At 40.3% G+C, this 17,361-nt stretch overlaps 2 protein-coding genes across 4 annotated transcripts in view; one reads left to right on the forward strand and one right to left on the reverse strand.

Moving 5' to 3' along the window:
• Positions 1-629, reverse strand: part of DEAF1 (DEAF1 transcription factor) — a 40,578-nt gene extending 39,949 nt beyond the window's left edge. Inside the window, exons 1-2 of one of the 3 annotated variants that reach the window (XM_060769364.2) lie at positions 542-629; positions 85-405 (exon numbers count right to left, since the gene is read on the reverse strand). In XM_060769364.2, the coding sequence (XP_060625347.2) occupies positions 85-391 (307 nt within the window). In that variant the 5' untranslated portion in view covers positions 392-405; positions 542-629. Of the gene's footprint in view, positions 1-84; positions 406-541 lie in introns of those variants that run through there. The other 2 variants (XM_067462586.1, XM_060769372.2) reach the window with 2 other exon arrangements.
• A 183-nt stretch (positions 630-812) lies between these two features.
• TMEM80 (transmembrane protein 80) lies at positions 813-17,115 on the forward strand. The gene is made up of 5 exons (XM_060769395.2): positions 813-889; positions 5,396-5,412; positions 12,393-12,486; positions 12,584-12,676; positions 14,832-17,115. Exons 1-5 carry the CDS (start codon positions 871-873, stop codon positions 15,035-15,037), a joined length of 429 nt encoding a protein of 142 aa, XP_060625378.2. The 5' UTR covers positions 813-870; the 3' UTR covers positions 15,038-17,115.
• Positions 17,116-17,361: the final 246 nt, after the last annotated feature.

The following is a 17,361-nucleotide window of genomic DNA, read 5'->3' on the forward strand; positions in this document are numbered from 1 at the left end:
AGACACGTGAATGAGGAGCCGCGTCAGGAGGGCTCTCGAGGCGGGCAGGTTGGCGCGGCGGCGGCTCTGCGCATGCGCGCTGACCTGCGAAAGCGGCGGCAGCGGCCTCGTCGGCGCTGGGCAGGGACTCGGCGCCCATCTGCAGGTGCTCGGCGCCCGCCTCCACGACGGTCACGGCCGTCACCTCCTCCGTCTCCTCCTCCTCCTCCTGGGGCTCCGCCTCCGAGCCAGGCGCCCCTCCGCGGGCCTGCGGGTGCTGCTGCTGCTGCTGCTCGGACTCGTCTGCGGCCGCGGCGGCGACAGCGGCGGCCGCCACCGCAGCAGCCGCCGCCATCGCCGCCGCCGCCTCAGCCAGCCCCAGTTGCTTCGCGGCCGAGTCCGAGTCCTCCATTCGAAGAGGCCTCCCTGGAAGGGGGGGGGGGTTGAAACCCGAGAGATTAGCCGAGCCTTTCCGATTTTACCCGAGCTCCGAAGAGCGCGTTCCCAATTCCCCCTCCCCCCGTCTCCTCCGATCGTTTCCGAGTCCACGCTTCGGCCTCACCCGACTAATCCCGACCAGTTCCGATCAAAGCTCGCGAAGGTGGCCGAAGAGGCTTCTCAAAGCGATGTCCGACGGCGTTTGCCGAAGACGCCCGAGCCTTTCCGGCTATGACCGAAGGGAGGGGAAGGGACGAACGAAGAGTTCCTTGACAGGAGACGAAAGAGCGGAGCAGCCCGATGTCACCCGAATGGTTCCGAGGGGGTGGCGAGAGTGACGAAGCCGCTCGTTCGGTCCCGCGCGAGCAGCAACGGATCGCGAAAACTCCACGGCGGCTGCGCAAGGATTGTCGGGAGACTGGATGGGGCGGGGATTGAGCGCGAGGGGCCAAAATGGCGGCTGTCAAGCGAGGTGAGCCGAGCAGCCCTCTGACACTGCTTGTGACCATGGCAACCAACAGCCCAACAAAACTATTGAACCCCTCGTTTTAAATTCTGGATTACATTCCTCCGAGAATGAAGTAAAGGAAAGGGACGGTTAGAGCATTATAGTGTTAACCGAAGTATATTTAGGCACAAAGTTTTAGGCGATAGAGCTTGTGGGAGAAAAAAAAGAACTATCTCTGACTGTGCAGAGCTGTAAAAGCTAACTTTTTCAAGCTCTGCTAATAAAGGCCGTTTGCTACTGAGACTATGGTGGGATCTTGTAGGATCTTTGAGACTACAACAGGGTTTCCCAAACTCAAGTGTTTGAGGACTTCAGCTCCCAGTATCGTAGACTCATAGAATGGGAAGAGACCTCATAGAATCATAGAATCAAAGAGTTGGAAGAGACCTCATGGGCCATCCAGTCCAACCCCCTGCCAAGAAGCAGGAATATTGCATTCAAATCACCCCTGACAAATGGCCTCTGCTTAAAAGCTTCCAAAGAAGGAGCCTCCACCACACTCCGAGGCAGAGAGTTCCACTGCTGAACGGCTCTCACGGTCAGGAAGTTCTTCCTAATGTTCAGATGGAATCTCCTTTCCTGTAGTTTGAAGCCATTGTTCCGTTTCCTAATCTCCAGGGCAGCAGAAAATAAGCCTGCTCCCTCCTCCCTATGATTTCCTCTCACATATTTATACATGGCTTTCATGTCTCCTCTCAGCCTTCTCTTCTGCAGATTAAACATGCCCAGCTCTTTAAGCCGCTCCTCATAGGGCTTGTTCTCTAGACCCTTGATCATTTTAGTTGCCCTCCTCTGACACATTCCAGCTTGTCAACATCTCCCTTAAATTGTGGTGCCCTGAATTGGACACAGTATTCCAGGTGTTGTCTGACCAAGGCAGAATAGAGGGATAGCATGACTTCCCTGGATCTAGACACTATACTATTGATGCAGGCCAAAATCCCATTAATTTTTTTAGCTGCTGCCACATGACATTGTTGGTTCATGTTTAACTTGCTGTCCACAATTCCTTCATTAACCAAGGCAGCAGACCAAACACTTGGCAGGCTAGAGTTTTGGCATCACTGAACTACAATCTACTTCATCTAGGAATCCCTCTGCTGCAAAGCAGATAATGTGGGATTTTACTCAGCTGTGCGGAAGGTGCCTTTGACTGCCATGCCTCAATGCTGTGGAATCATGGGAGTTGTAGTTTTGGAAAGTATTTAACCTTATATGCCTAAGGGTGCTGTTGCCTCACTAAACTACAGCTCCCATGATGGGCAGTTAAAGTAGTGTCTGACTAGATCTCAAAAGTGCAACAAAGATAGGAATCAGACTAGCATGGCTATGGCTTTGAATATGGTTTTTAGAGAAATAGAGTTTATTTGCTCTTTCTGTGCATCATGCCACCATACTTTGCATGGGAAACTTTCGAACTGGTGGTTTTCTAGCACAAGTGTATCCTTAACCATAGCTTTGTATGTGAGTGAGATTTTTCCCTCATGGTTCTAGCATGGAAATCCACCAAATGCAACCTATATAATCCAATCTAAACAAAATGGGCCCCTTTTCCACTTCACACATAAGAATGGTACACTGTAGCTGCCATTGCAGCATCCTGTGAAATCCTGGAATTTACAGTTTATGGAGGGATGTTAATTTTTTTCTCAACTGGAGAGTAACCAAACTGCAAACCCCAGGACTCCATAGGATGCAATCATGACAATTAAAGGGAATCAGTGAAAGCCCAGAGTTGCTTCATAAAGTTAGAACTGAGCTACAGCTTCATGGGCAAAACAGAAAGTTGCTCACTGAACAGAGAACTGCTTAAACTCTTGATAAAAGACAAAATATGCACAGCTTTTTGTATCGTATAGTTGCTGAAATTTCCCTGTCATGCAGTTTTTAAAGGTGAATGAGACCTATCTATTTTTTCATCTCCCTAGCAAAAGTATGTTAATACCTGATAATTGCACTAATTGTATGTAGGTTTCTATGCAATGGTGTAAGACTGGTTGCCTATGGAAGCTTGTGCTAAACATATTATTTCCACTAATTGTAGCATTGCTTTGATTGCATAACTTAAGAGCCACTTTCCCATATGTAAGCAGCATTTAACTCACAGGACTCATTGTACAATAGGCTTACTTTCAAACAGGATTGCAGTGTTTGTCTGGCAATTTTGTTATGAAATCAAAAGCTTTGAGATCAGGAAAAACACTACAGTAAATACTATACTTAATATCATTCTATTTTTTCTAACATGATCTGTGACTACATAATCCTATATAATCTTGGTTGAGGATTGCGAGTGGATTTCCAAATAGGATAAGAGGGGCTTTAAAATCACTTCCTTGATGTAATGTCACATTTCCCCTACCTGACCTCACTGCATTCTCCTTCATAATTATTGATAATTACTCCTATTAGTATTCTAGATCTCAGTGTTTTCATCAAAAGGCAGCATAATTGAAATAAATTCAATAATAAAATTCACATGGATATAACTCCACAGAGACAAACTTGAAAATACTCAAAATCATCTTGGAGTAGACTACTGAACTAAATTGATTAATTTTGCAGGACCTTTTTTGTGCGTAGGATCCATCCAGTATGTTCTGAGTCTCATCAGTGAAGGGTATCCTTATTTATATATATATTTCTCCATGCCTTCAAAAACAGCATCAACTAAGGATAGTGTGTCTCCTCTGAATGAATGCCTAGATGAGGCAATGGGCTGGAGGAGGAAAAACAAATTGAAACTGAACCCAGACAAAACAGAGGTGCTTTCTATCAAGAGTCCTAATCTGGGGATAGAGCTGTGTCAGCCAGTTCTGGATGGGGTTACACTCCCCGTTAAAGACTGTTCATGGCTTGGGAATGCTCCTGGATCCGTCTCTCCAAATGTCAGTCCAGGTAGATGTGACGTTCAGGAGTGCTTACTATCAGCTTCGGCTGATACACCAGCTGTGCCCCTTCCTAGATTTGGAGGACCTTAAGATAGTAATGCAGGGCCTGGCAACCTCAAGGTTGGACTTCTGAAATGTGCTTTACATTGGGCTGCCTTTGTACCGAGTTCGGAAACTCCTGTTGGTTCAAAATATGGCAGCCAGACTGGTTACAGGAACATCTCGGAATGAGCATATTACACCTAACCTAAAGTCACTCCACTGGCTGCCAATCAGTTTCTGGGCAATGTACAAAGTATTGGTTTTGACCTTTAAAGCCCTACATGTATGGGTCCAGGTTACCTACAGGATCGCCTTTTCCCGTATAATCCCCCCTGAACACTGAGGTCCTCTGGTGGGCAGTTATTCCAACCTGCCTGAACCTGACTGGTGGCTGTCACTCAGATTGACGTTTTCATTAGCCACCCCACGACTGTGAAACGACCTGCCGGAAGAGCCCGGACAGCTAAATCAGCTGTTGGAATTTTAAAACCATTTAAAGACCTATTTCTTCTGACAGTTTTTAAACATGGCAGTTTTTAAACATAAATTTTGAACATGTCCTTTGTTTAATCTTCGTTTTGTGTATTTTAATACGTATTTTATAGAAATACGTTTTAATGTGTATATTTTATAGAATTATATTTTAAAATGTGTGGTATTTTCACAGTGTTTATGTGTTTTAATTATTCTGTAGCCCTTCTCGAGCCACAAGGAGAGTGGAATAAGAAATTAAATTATTATTGTTGTTGTTATGTTTAGTGAATGATAAATATATAGGCATACTTCAGTTCCATCATGCAGTCATGCCAACATGCTAGTAATTGTTTTCGTAGAAAGGTATTGAGAACCAGTAAGGTGTAGTGGTTTCTGCATTGGACTACAACTCAGGAGACTAAAGTTCACATCCCTACTTGGCCATGGAAACCCACTGGGTGACCTTGAACAAGTCATACTCTTTCAACCACAGAGAAAGGCAAAGGCAAGAAAGGGACTGCATTTAAAAGTATGTTTTATTTCAAGATTATTGGGGGGGAAGCATTATGAGCCGTTCTGAAATAATTAGCAAGCTTGGAAATCATATTATGGTTCATTCACTAGAGGGGGACAGAGAGCTATATATGTAGTTGTATTATTTTTGAAGCATTTTATAAGTATTTAAAATATATGTAAATGATGGATATGCCTAATTATTACTACTGAATTTTTGTTTTCTCGCTTAATTCCCTTACTTTTGTTGCTTTAATTGCTTAAGTACAATCTGATTATTGATGTAGTCATACCACTATCTTTAGAGTAAATGAGGGCAGTCTGAAATAGATTTCTCATAATTGTTTCTCATCCTGGGAGTGTTTGAGTGGGATATATGTTCAAATTTGCATTTGTGGCAGCTTGAGTTCATCCTAAAAGGAAATACTGCCTCCCTAAAAAGGAGGGGAAGAAAGCTCTGTGTTTCCTAATATATCTAATCATTCTTATGGTTGTAATTGTAATGTAAAAGTATAATTTTTGATGAATATTATTTTTGTTTTGTTTACAGGAAGAACATCATCTGTTGTATCCTTTGTTTTTCCATCTGATGATCGAATAATAATATTTTTGTCTATATTCAATGCTTTGGAAGTTCTATTGTGTGTATTTTTTTCATTGACAAGATGAGATATAAACCTTACTGATAACAGCTTGCCTTCTCATGGAGATATTTTGCAAAGTGCAAATGAAGGGAATATTGTCTGTTCTTGCGGCCATGGCCTCTGTGTATGTGAACTTTGCTAGGATGGACTGTGGACTATCAGGTATGCCTCAAACATAGTCCCCTACAACACACAGGAGTTCCAACACAAACAAGTTCAGAGACTGCTTTCTGAAGGCAAAAAAGCAAAAATGTGGCCTATATATAATAACTTCATTTTCTAAATTCTTAGTGATTATTGGTGGAGATATGCAGAAACAGATTATTGTGGCTAATATATGAGTGAAACCTATATGCAAAACTAAGAAATTAAGGGAGAGGAATCATCTGAAAAATATAGACATTACAACCATGGGGCATGACTGATGCAACCTGCAGCATAGAATCCCCAAAATAGAAGAATAGAATAATTCTTCTATAACCATTCTTTGTTTTCTTTCCTCATTACTTCATTCTGAAAAAAGTGAATACACGGGCAACCCAACTTCATTGCAGTAAAACCAACAAAGCATTTGTTACCTGTACATTTATGAAGGAGCATTATCCTTTAAATAATAAATGGTCTGGAAGCAACTCCCAGCATTTTTCATTGGCTGTGCTAACTAGAGCTGCTGGGACTTGAAGTCCAATAGCATCTGAAGTAAATATATGTAATGAATAAGATATAGCCCTGCCCTTGGCATCTGCTAGGATTTGAATCCAGGACACCCTATCCCACCTGAGGATACCAAAATCTGGATGCTCAAGTCCCATCATATAAAGTGATGTAGTAAAATAGCGGCCTTTACATAAATGAGAAAATAAAGTTTTGTTTTTGGATTTAATATTTTCAAGTCATGGTTTGTTATGGAGGGCCAACTGTAGAATCCTCTGCTGACTTAAATGGGCATAATTCCCTTTAGCTATATTTCTGCCAAGAAAGATTTGGCTTTGTATTCATATGTGGGTGGTTACAGGCATTTCACTCAGTAGTTCATGTCTCCAGCAAGACTAGCGTGTGTTCTTTATCTGTAAAGATAATATGTATTAATAGGGACAGTCACAAAAATGCAAATCAAGAAAGGTTCAGATTTAAACTCATTACTCTGCTATGGAAGGCAAGCTCCTTTCTAGCCTGTGTGATGATGAAGTGAACCTACAGAACTGGATAACAGCAAATGTTTCTGTTTGTGCATGACAGACACTCTTCCTAAAGGATAATCTAAATACCCTAAAGGCATTAGATCCCATCTGATTTTGGAAGCTAAGCAGGATCAGCCCTGGTTAATATTTGGATGTGAGACTGCCAACAAATTGTATGTGCTATTTCATAGGAAGAGATTGGCAAAATCACATTTGAGTATTTCTTGTGCAAGAAAACCCTGTGAAATTCATGAGCTCACTATAAATCAGTGGGTGACTTGAGAGCAAATAGTTATTAGAGTTGCTACTGGTAGATGACCTTTCATGAAGAAGGGGAAAGTCCATTAGTAAGCAAGAACCTGGTTTTAACTCCGGGCTGCCACTTTCTGGAAGGTAGAAACATTAGTCCGAAGGTTAAGGGAATTGTTATCAATTATTTAATGTTATAATTCATTATGGTAACGCTGACTGGGTTGTTCTTCCTGGGTAATTTGTGAGTTGGAAAAAAAACCTGAAATTGGTTTTAGTTGATTTGAACCAATCAATGAAATTCTGAATATTTCAACAGAAATCAACAAGTGGTTGCAGCCATTACTCCTGCTGACCAACTGTAAAGTCCAGTTCTGGCCCCATACAACTGTACTCTTAACAAGAGAAATGCGATTGGATTAGAAGTTAGTCGTTCACTTGCTTCATTCTGTCACGTACATATGAAAAATATCATAAGATCATCCTGCTAGATAAGACCATGTGAGTTTTCAGTCATTTTGAAAATTATTTTGAATGCTTTGGGATTTCTTTGCAAAAATGTCAGAATGTTTATCATAACGTCGTTTTTTAAAAATATGATTTTTTTGCACGTTCTGAAATACGAAAAATCTCTGTATATTTTTAAGAGTTTAATTATGGCAATAGGTCTTTTCTTGTCAAACACAAAATTTGACAATATCTGTTACACCCCTTCTGAACTGTGTTAATAAAAGGAAAGCTATTTTTAAAAGATAATTTTTATTATTTATAAAACACAAATTAAGATTATGCATAATTTAATATACAAATCCGCATTTCTGCAAAGGAAAGAAATATAGTATCTAAACAGAGTTTAAACAAAATAAATGTGGGTTGCTGTGAGTTTGCTGGGCTGTATGGCCATGTTCCAGAAGCATTCTCTCCTGATGTTTCACCCACATCTATGGCAGGTATCCTCAGAGGTTGAGGGGTCTGTTGGAAACTAAATAAGTGGGGTTTATATATCTGTGGAATGTCCAGGGTGGGGAAAAGAACTCTTTTCTGCTAGAGATATGTTTAAACGTTGCAATTTGCAAAAGTTACCTAACAGTTTACCGACTGTTAGGAATTGTGGGAGTTGAATCTAGATAATTAGGGGCACTATACAGAAAGAGTCCTGTTGAGAACTTAGTTTATGGAGGGAAATAGCCTGTATGCTGTTAATCTCTCATTCTGTGTCACTTGTTAAATGGAAAGGGGAAAGCACTTTGAACTTTATTGTTGCTGAGTAGATGGATTTTTTTTCCTGGCTGTAATTTGTGGATCACTTTAAATTGATCATTAGTATAATTGACTTACTATAGGAAAACTAGATGAACCAAGTCTGATTCAATGTGTATTAAGTATTAGAGCAGGGGTCCCCAAACTTTTTCAACACGGGCCAGATTACTGTCCCTCAGACCGTTGGAGGGCCGGACTATCGCACTGCCCATCATGAAAGTCAGGCAAGGGAGGCTGCACTGCACAGCCTGGCCTCGCGCAAAGCCCCTCGCCGCTTGCAAGGCCCAATCCCCCTCACTTGCCTCATGCTGCCAGTCAGGCCTGGCAAGCAATGGAAGCAGCGAGGGCTTCATGCGAGAACAGGAAGTGCAGTGTAGCCTCCCTTGCCTCAGATAACCCAGTTGAAAGCTGATATGATGGGATTTTCTGCCTTGATATTCTGGGATATAGAGATGTGTGGACCCGGGTGCTCTTCCACACAGCTGTATAACCCAGAATATCAAGGCAAAAAATCCCACCATATCTGCTTTGAACTGGAATATATGGCAGTGTGGACTCAGATAACCCAGCTCAAAGGAGATATGGTGGTGGGATTTTCTGCCTTGGTATTCTGGAATATAGAGCTGTGTGGATCTGGGTGCCCTTCCATAATCTCTATATCCCTTAATATTAAGGCAGAAAATCCCACCATATCTGCTTTGAACTGGAATATATGGCAGTGTGGACTCAGATAACCCAGCTCAAAGCAGATATGGTGGTGGGATTTTCTGCCTTGGTATTCTGGGATATAGAGCTGTGTGGATCTGGGTGCCCTTCCATACATCTCTATATCCCTGAATATTAAGGCAGAAAATCCCACCATATCTGCTTTGAACTGGAATATATGGCAGTGTGGACTCAGATAACCCAGCTCAAAGCAGATATGGTGGTGGGATTTTCTGCCTTGGTATTCTGGGATATAGAGCTGTGTGGATCTGGGTGCCCTTCCATACATCTCTATATCCCTGAATATTAAGGCAGAAAATCCCACCATATCTGCTCTGAACTGGAATATATGGCAGTGTGGACTCAGATAACCCAGCTCAAAGCAGATATGGTGGTGGGATTTTCTGCCTTGGTATTCTGGGATATAGAGCTGTGTGGATCTGGGTGCCCTTCCATACATCTCTATATCCCTGAATATTAAGGCAGAAAATCCCACCATATCTGCTTTGAACTGGAATATATGGCAGTGTGGACTCAGATAACCCAGCTCAAAGCAGATATGGTGGTGGGATTTTCTGCCTTGGTATTCTGGGATATAGAGCTGTGTGGATCTGGGTGCCTTTCCATAATCTCTATATCCCTGAATATTAACGCAGAAAATCCCACCATATCTGCTTTGAACTGGAATATATGGCAGTGTGGACTCAGATAACCCAGCTCAAAGCAGATATGGTGGTGGGATTTTCTGCCTTGGTATTCTGGGATATAGAGCTGTGTGGATCTGGGTGCCCTTCCATAATCTCTATATCCCTGAATATTAAGGCAGAAAATCCCATCATATCTGCTCTGAACTGGAATATATGGCAGTGTGGACTCAGATAACCCAGCTCAAAGCAGATATGGTGGTGGGATTTTCTGCCTTGGTATTCTGGGATATAGAGCTGTGTGGATCTGGTGCCCTTCCATACATCTCTATATCCCTGAATATTAAGGCAGAAAATCCCACCATATCTGCTTTGAACTGGAATATATGGCAGTGTGGACTCAGATAAAACCAAAACAAGAACCCACCTCAGAATTCCTCGACGGGCCTTTCCTGCCTTCCTTTCTCTTCCTCCTATGTCCCAGGAGCCTGGGCTGTTTCTGCTACTGGGAAGTGTGTTTTGCACAAGGGGATGGAAGGAAGAGGGAAAGGGAGGCGGCCTTTCTGGCGGGGGAGGGGAGAGCAGCGCCCGAGAAGGAGGACCTGCCAGGCCTCAGCCTCCGTTTCAACTCTCCTCCCGGGAAGAGGCGAGCCAGGCTGCTCTCGCTCCACAGGACAAACTAAAGGTGTGCTTGTTTGGAAAGGCGCTTCTCCAGAGCCCTTCCATACAGCCCTCTCGCTGCCCGCCGGGCTGGCAAGGAAAGGTGCAACTCGTGGCCTGTTCTCGTGTGATGCCCTTCCCTTGCCTGGCATGCACAAGGGGCAGCGTGAGGCAGGTAATTTGCATCGCCGCTTCCATTGCTTGCCAGGGCCGACGGGCTGCGCGAGGCAGCGAGGGGCTTTGCGTGAGGCCAGGCTGCGCGGGCCGGATAGATGCCCTCGGCGGGCCGCATGTGGCCCGTGGGCCTTAGTTTGGGGACCCCTGTATTAGAGCATATACCTTATTCCACCTTGGAATCTATAAATTGGGTATCTTCAACTGAAATATTCTCAAGCAGTAGGACAAGGAATATTTTGAAAGTATTATTACGTACCCTTGCATGAAATAATGTTTAAGGAATCGTATGTTCAGAAGCATCTGACTGATCTACTAGGAACCAAATTGCCACATTTTCAAATTCTGTGGTGAAGATTGCTAACAAGATACTCCAATGCTGCAGTGGATGACTCTATTGGAATGCAGTGTGCAAGTCACTTTCCCCCACTCCTTGCATGTAATGCATTGGAGTAAGAAAGGGCCATAGATATACAGGCAGTCCCCGAGTTACAGACATCCGACTCACAAGTTAAGAACGGGGGGTGAGACTACAGAAAGCGAGGAGAATCTATCCCTGGAAGAGTTATCATGGGAAAAAGGTGTCCCACTTGAAACTTTCTCACCAATCCTTACAACAAGCCATTTTTTTTCCAAAATCCAATGATCATAGGGATAGAAATTGAGATGAAATCTTGTGAACAGTGGCACAAACAGCAAATCAAACACCGCAGGGGTGTTTACCTTTCCTTATGCTATCCAAAGATAGATAGATAGATAGATAGATAGATAGATAGATAGATAGATAGATGAAGTTACATTTAAAAATGTACTTGTTCTGACTTACATACAAATGCAACTTGAGAACAAACCTACAGAACCTATCTTGTTCGTAACTTGGGGACTATTTGGTTCTTCCGATGTGCCTTTGGAGAGTGACCACTCAACCCATTGTCTATTTCCATCTACAGTTGTCCCCTCAATAAAGTACCTTCCCCTGTTTCCTATAAAGGCCAAACTCCACTGCTCCTCCCTCTCAGTCTCCTCTCTCATAAATGCACTTTCATCCCTAACTTACCCAGGGTTTTAAGCTTTTAACATTTTATCTCATACATCTGCCCCGCCCTCCATGTTTGATTTTATTATGTCATTTTATATTGTTTATTTTATCTGCTATTTTATATATTTTGTTATGATGTATTTTCCTGTTATTTTGTGTCTAATTATGTTGTATTATTTTGGGCTTGGCCTCATGTTAGCCACTCCAAGTCCCCTTTGGAAAGATGGAGGTGGGTTATAAATAAAGTTTATTATTTATTATTATTATTACCTGTAATAAGCCCAGGGGCATTAGTCAAAGAATCCTTGTCCTTGATGTGAGCTTTTAGCTAGGTCAAAACAGAGGCTTATGTTAACGGATTCCAGTCAGAATCAGCAGCAGAGGAAAAGGCTACTGAATATCAGCCTACAAAGAGCTCATATCTGAGGCCACCTCAGAAGATTGGCAGGTGAAATCATTGCTCTGTAGCCAAACAATCTGCTACTTAAACAACAGGAGGGAACTGATGAGATGGGTTGATGAGACAGGCCTGACTCATCTCTCTTTGTCCTATTCAAGCTTATTGGGCAGCATTTGATTAAATTTGCTGTGACAGGCCAAGTAAAACGAGGGCATACTTTCTGTGTGTGTCTGGTTATACTAAATATGTGTTTGGATGGGAAGGAGAAAGGATCCTGCTACAGAAGATATAATAGACAGGAGAGGCATGACAATAGAGGTACAACAGGCCAATGGAGACAAAGGAGAGGAGACATATTATAACTTTTCTTCTCTCTGGTTTACCATCCAAACAATAATACACTAATTCTAGCATCCTATATAAATTATACAACTTTAAGCCAGTTATCAAGTCTGGAAGAAATAAAAAAATATAAATATTAATGGACAATGTTACAATATGCCAATTATTATTTATGATCTAGTCTGGTATTAGCATAACAAGGAGAAAATTTACTGTTTATAAGCCAGTTTCCTTGACAGAAATTATCAGCTGTCATCTGTTCCCTTACAGATTCTTTTCTATTTAAATGGAGTGTATTATATATTTTACTTCTTCGCAGTCTTGCTGATGATTATTTATAAAAGTAAGTCAAATATACAAGTAAAAGATTTTTCTTTTTAAAACTGTGGACTCTGACTGAATTTGTCTTTTTTCTTTATGCATACTTTACTCATTGGCAGGTCAAGTTTTTACTTATCCAGATAAATTCTTGACTCTTGATCTCATACTGCTGTTTATTATGGCGATTCTAGAAACAATCCGGCTATATTTTGGTGAGTTCAATAGCATCTCTCATATTGGGAGCATTATTAAATATTGATTTCTTGGTGAAGATATATGTCAAAATATTCTGATTCAAGAGAACTAGTTAATTACATTACAAGGCATTGAAACACAACATGAAACAGTAAAGTCTAATCTATATGAGCAGAAATATAAATGAATTTTTTACTCTGGATGTTGGTTAAACAAGTATTTTAACTGGCAGACAGATAACTTCATCTAATGTATATTTACTGAGTAGTAAGTTTCATTTAGACTAGTGGGACTTTCTCTACAAGTGTAAAGCTGTAGTCTAAAAGATTATAAAGTAAAAGTAAAGGTTTCCCATGACATTAAGTGTAGTCGTGTCAGATTCTGCTTATCTCCATTTCTAAGTTGAAGAGCCAGTGTTGTTCACCCCTGTTTACCCCTGGAATCGAACCGCCAACCTTTTGGTCAGCACGTTCAGCACCTCAGCAGTTTAACCTGCTGCATCACCAGAGGACCCACATAAAAGATTATACAGCCCCATAAAAATAAAAAAAGTTTAGCATATGATTGTGTTCTCTGGATATGTGGTGAATTGGGATGGATCAGATGCCATGAAAAAGAGGAAGGCTTCTTCACATGACTGAGTCACCACCAAAGCATTGCAAAAAGGAATAGTACAAATTATTGCGCTTCCATTATATCATACACTTTCATAGCCAGGAATAGCTTACACTCTCTTTTTCCTTACACTGAGTGGTAGACAAATGGTTAATCACTATATGTAAAGTTTCACCAGAATGTGTTCTGCACTATTTGGCTATACTTTCAGATATAGAAACTGATTTTTATGCTGCTATTTAAATGCAATGTTTAAAGCTTACAATCATTACAAAGCACCCTTAAAAACTTCTAAACTTTTTCTGGCACTGCAAGAGAGTGAGCTGGGCTATAAGCAGTTCCATCCTGACGCCAGCAAAGAGATAAAGCTCTGTATCATATGTTCTGGCAATTAGAATTGTTGGAAGAACAAAGAAAGTCTTGTGGTTTCCATCAATTGTGTTTTACGGTATTCAATAATAATTCCCATTAGTGTGTTGTTGCTTTTTAATTTTTCAAAACAATGAATTAAGTAGGAACTGAAATGGTACTGTAATATATATGAAGCCATTGTATTGGTCCTTTGTACAGGAATAAAGTAGCCAAGATAAGTTTGAGCTGCATCCATACACTATAAGGCTCACTTTGCAGCTTTAATATAAACACTGAAATATGTGGAATCTTGGGGATCAGAATGAGCCCAGTACAATGTTTTAGTCCATCTGATCATCTGCAAGAGGTTGTAGCATCTCAATACACAATGAGGATTCAATTAAAGCCTCTGGGAAATGGAAAGGTTTGTACATTGGTGAATTTTTTTTACTCAGAGAAACCAGAGGAGACAGTTACCAGAGTCCTATTACAATATAGATTGGCCCGAAAATGCTTAGGACCAGAAGTGTTTTGGATTTGCACCCCCCCCCCCTTCCAATTTTGGAACAGATATATTTGCAATATATACATAATGAAATATCTTGGAGATGGGGACCCATGTCTAAACACAAAATTTATTTCGTTTTCATATATGCCTTATACATATACACTGAAGGTAATGTTGTGTACAATATTTTAAATAACTTTGTGCATAAAACAACATTTGTGTACATTGAACTACTAGGAAGCAAAGGTTTTGCTACGTCAACTACCCATGAGGACAATTTTGAATTTTGGAGTATTTTGGAATATTTTTAATTTCAGAATTCTGGATAAGGGATGCTTAATTTGTACTTTATTTCACCCCTTTTCCATTTGCTCTAGAGGGTTCTGGAATTTTCTAGGACTGCAGAGGTAGTTGTACGGAGTGCTACAGAGAGATAACAAAAAATGATGCTCTCTACCCTTCCTGGAAGCAGGATTGTTCAGAGCATAAATCTGTTCCAGAGGAGTGTTACCAGAGGGATAAGATCTCTAGATATAACCAAACATTTTCTATCCTTAAAAGTTTTAAAGCACATTTAAATTCGTACAGCACAAGTTGTCCTTTAACCGTTCCTCCAAAGCAAACATAAATCATGTCTCTCTTTTGAATGTGTATTCCAATAAGTTTTGTTAATACAATTAAAAAAATATTTTCACCAGGTACTAAAGGGAACCTAACAGAAGATGAGGCTCCCCTCGGATTCAGTCTTATGATTACTGCTGGCTGCGTAATTCTGTCTGTCTATTTTCTAGCATTGCAAACTTATATCCTCAGGGCAGATGTCATTATTAATGTTGTGCTCCTTGTTATATATGGACTTGAAGGAATACTGCAAATCATAGCCATTGCAGCATTTGTCAGCTAAATCATGTTGCTGCCTGTTACACCTGTTGTGTGTGTGTGTGTATGTGTGTGTGAGAGAGAGACGTATTCCCCAAAAAGAAGGAACATGCACCTTTAAAATGATGGCCTTTCAAACATTCATGAATATTCTCAGGTTCAAAATGTGTCTTCATAAAGAAGTGCTAAAATTTGTATGCTGATTTTTTAATACTAAAAAACATTAATGTTTGCATTTTATATTATAGCGATGGATAAATGCATTGGAATTTAGGATTAAATGTTTGTACCCAACTCAAAGTTGATCCACTTTTTTTGTGGCAGACAAGTTTGTTGCTGGCCTAGAACATGTCCTTGGTGAGCTCCTTTGTGTCTCATTGAAAGAGGTATTTTTGCAAATGCAAACATACTGTGCCTGTCCCCTGTGTATGTGTCACTGCATGATTATAAGTAGTGATTTTCCCTTTGAAAATAAGGGTGTCATTGGGCAGTTCTCTGAGAACAGGCAGATGTGGTCACTGGCACAGTATAGTATGCATTATCTCTAATAATAAATTTAATGTAATAATAATAGTAATAATAATAATAATACCTTATTTCTATCCTGCCCTATCTCCCGGAAGGGACTCAAGGCCAGGATCATCCAATCTGCATATCTCCGAAGTGATTTACACATTCCATTGAGTTACATTGGAAGGGTCATACATTCATGTATTAAGAAATGCATATGTTTTTATATAAACTTGTTTTTAAATTTCTTGGAAACTGTTTCCAAAACAGTAAATGCATTTGCTATTAGAACCAGTTAAAGCAATTGACTTTACTAAAGGGAACTTTTGATTACTACAATCCTTCACTCGGTTGCATTAGTCTCAAAGGCTTGGGTCCAACAAGAATGATCATATATTCTAGTTACTCCTTTCCTTTCTTGTTACATATGTGCTGGACAAACTATGGTTTGTACTTATAATTGCTTACAAACAGGACTGAAAGCCATAATTCCATTTTACCCCCAATTATGGTGTTCAGGAGCCATGAACACCAGAAATTCAAAGGGGTACAAGAAAAAAGTATTTTGCATTATATCCTAACGAAGCAAATCACAATCCTGCTGCATAGATTCTTTTGTCCCTTTTCAAGGGAAAGATTGACCTCCTGTGTCTAATGTCTATTTCCATAATTATTGCAAACCAGTACAAGCGACTCAGGTTTGATTACAGAGTATTTAAGTGACAGTTACACTGTTTTCTATGTACAATAATTTACCTAAGTTTAACTTTGAATAGTTTGATTTTGAACAATATATCCTTTGGGTAAAATTTCTAGTCTTGATTTTGCCATTGGCATGTTTAAAACTTGCTTCTGATACAAGAACTGCATCCTGTTGTTTTAATTTTAATTAGAAAGAATGGTTCTGGATACTTCATCACAAATTAATCTCTCCTGCAACTTTTGGGAGGTGAATTGCAGGTACTCTCTGAAGACTGCAGTACTCTGTATTTATTGCATTCATTTTTATATGTCAGCTTTACTCTCATACTTAATATTTTCTACTAGTGATTATGTAGTTGTCTCAACATTCTGGTGAGATGTCTTTCAAGAAATAGGTAACATTACCAACCAACATTTTTTCCAGACTTAGCACTATTGAACATTTTCTCTGTTTAGTTATTACATAAGGACCTAATAACATTTTTAATTTTAGCTGCTAGAGTCTAGACAGTTAATACAACAGTAGAAATCTGAAATGCATGGAATATCACTGCAAGAATATGGAACTTAGCTGTTTCAGAAAAGTTGACACAAAGTGTTGAGGAACTGAATGAAGATACAGACATAAATAACTTTACAGAAGCTTGGTCTACTTTTATTTGCAATGCTAGCCAATCAACAGATCCAAAAAGACCAGGCCCAAAATATTCATGTGTTTATATGGAATTCTACAATTGGTTGAATTACACAGTAATTCTGGAAACCAAATACCATATGCTGTATTATTGCTTTGCAATGGCATGTTTATATGTAAAATGTGTTGTTTTTATAAATTGTGTTTTATGTTCATTTTTTTCAATAAAAGGTTAAACAAAAAACCAAACCTTGAAACTTGTGCTGATGGCCAGTTTGTTCTTTAATATTTATCTGTATTGAGAATTGAGCAGGGAGATGACATAATGTTTCGCTACCCTTATTTATGTACTGACACTTGGCTATTGATACCAGATCATTACTGGTGTCTGTAGGGTCCCTTTCACATGAGAAAAATATACTATGTAATGAGGCATTCTCTCCTGCATCTATGGCAGGCATCCTCAGAGGTTGTGAGACCTCACACCCTCTGAGGATGCCCTC

This window comes from Anolis sagrei, chromosome 1 (genome assembly GCF_037176765.1).
Source record: "Anolis sagrei isolate rAnoSag1 chromosome 1, rAnoSag1.mat, whole genome shotgun sequence".
NCBI classification, from domain to species: domain Eukaryota; kingdom Metazoa; phylum Chordata; class Lepidosauria; order Squamata; family Dactyloidae; genus Anolis; species Anolis sagrei.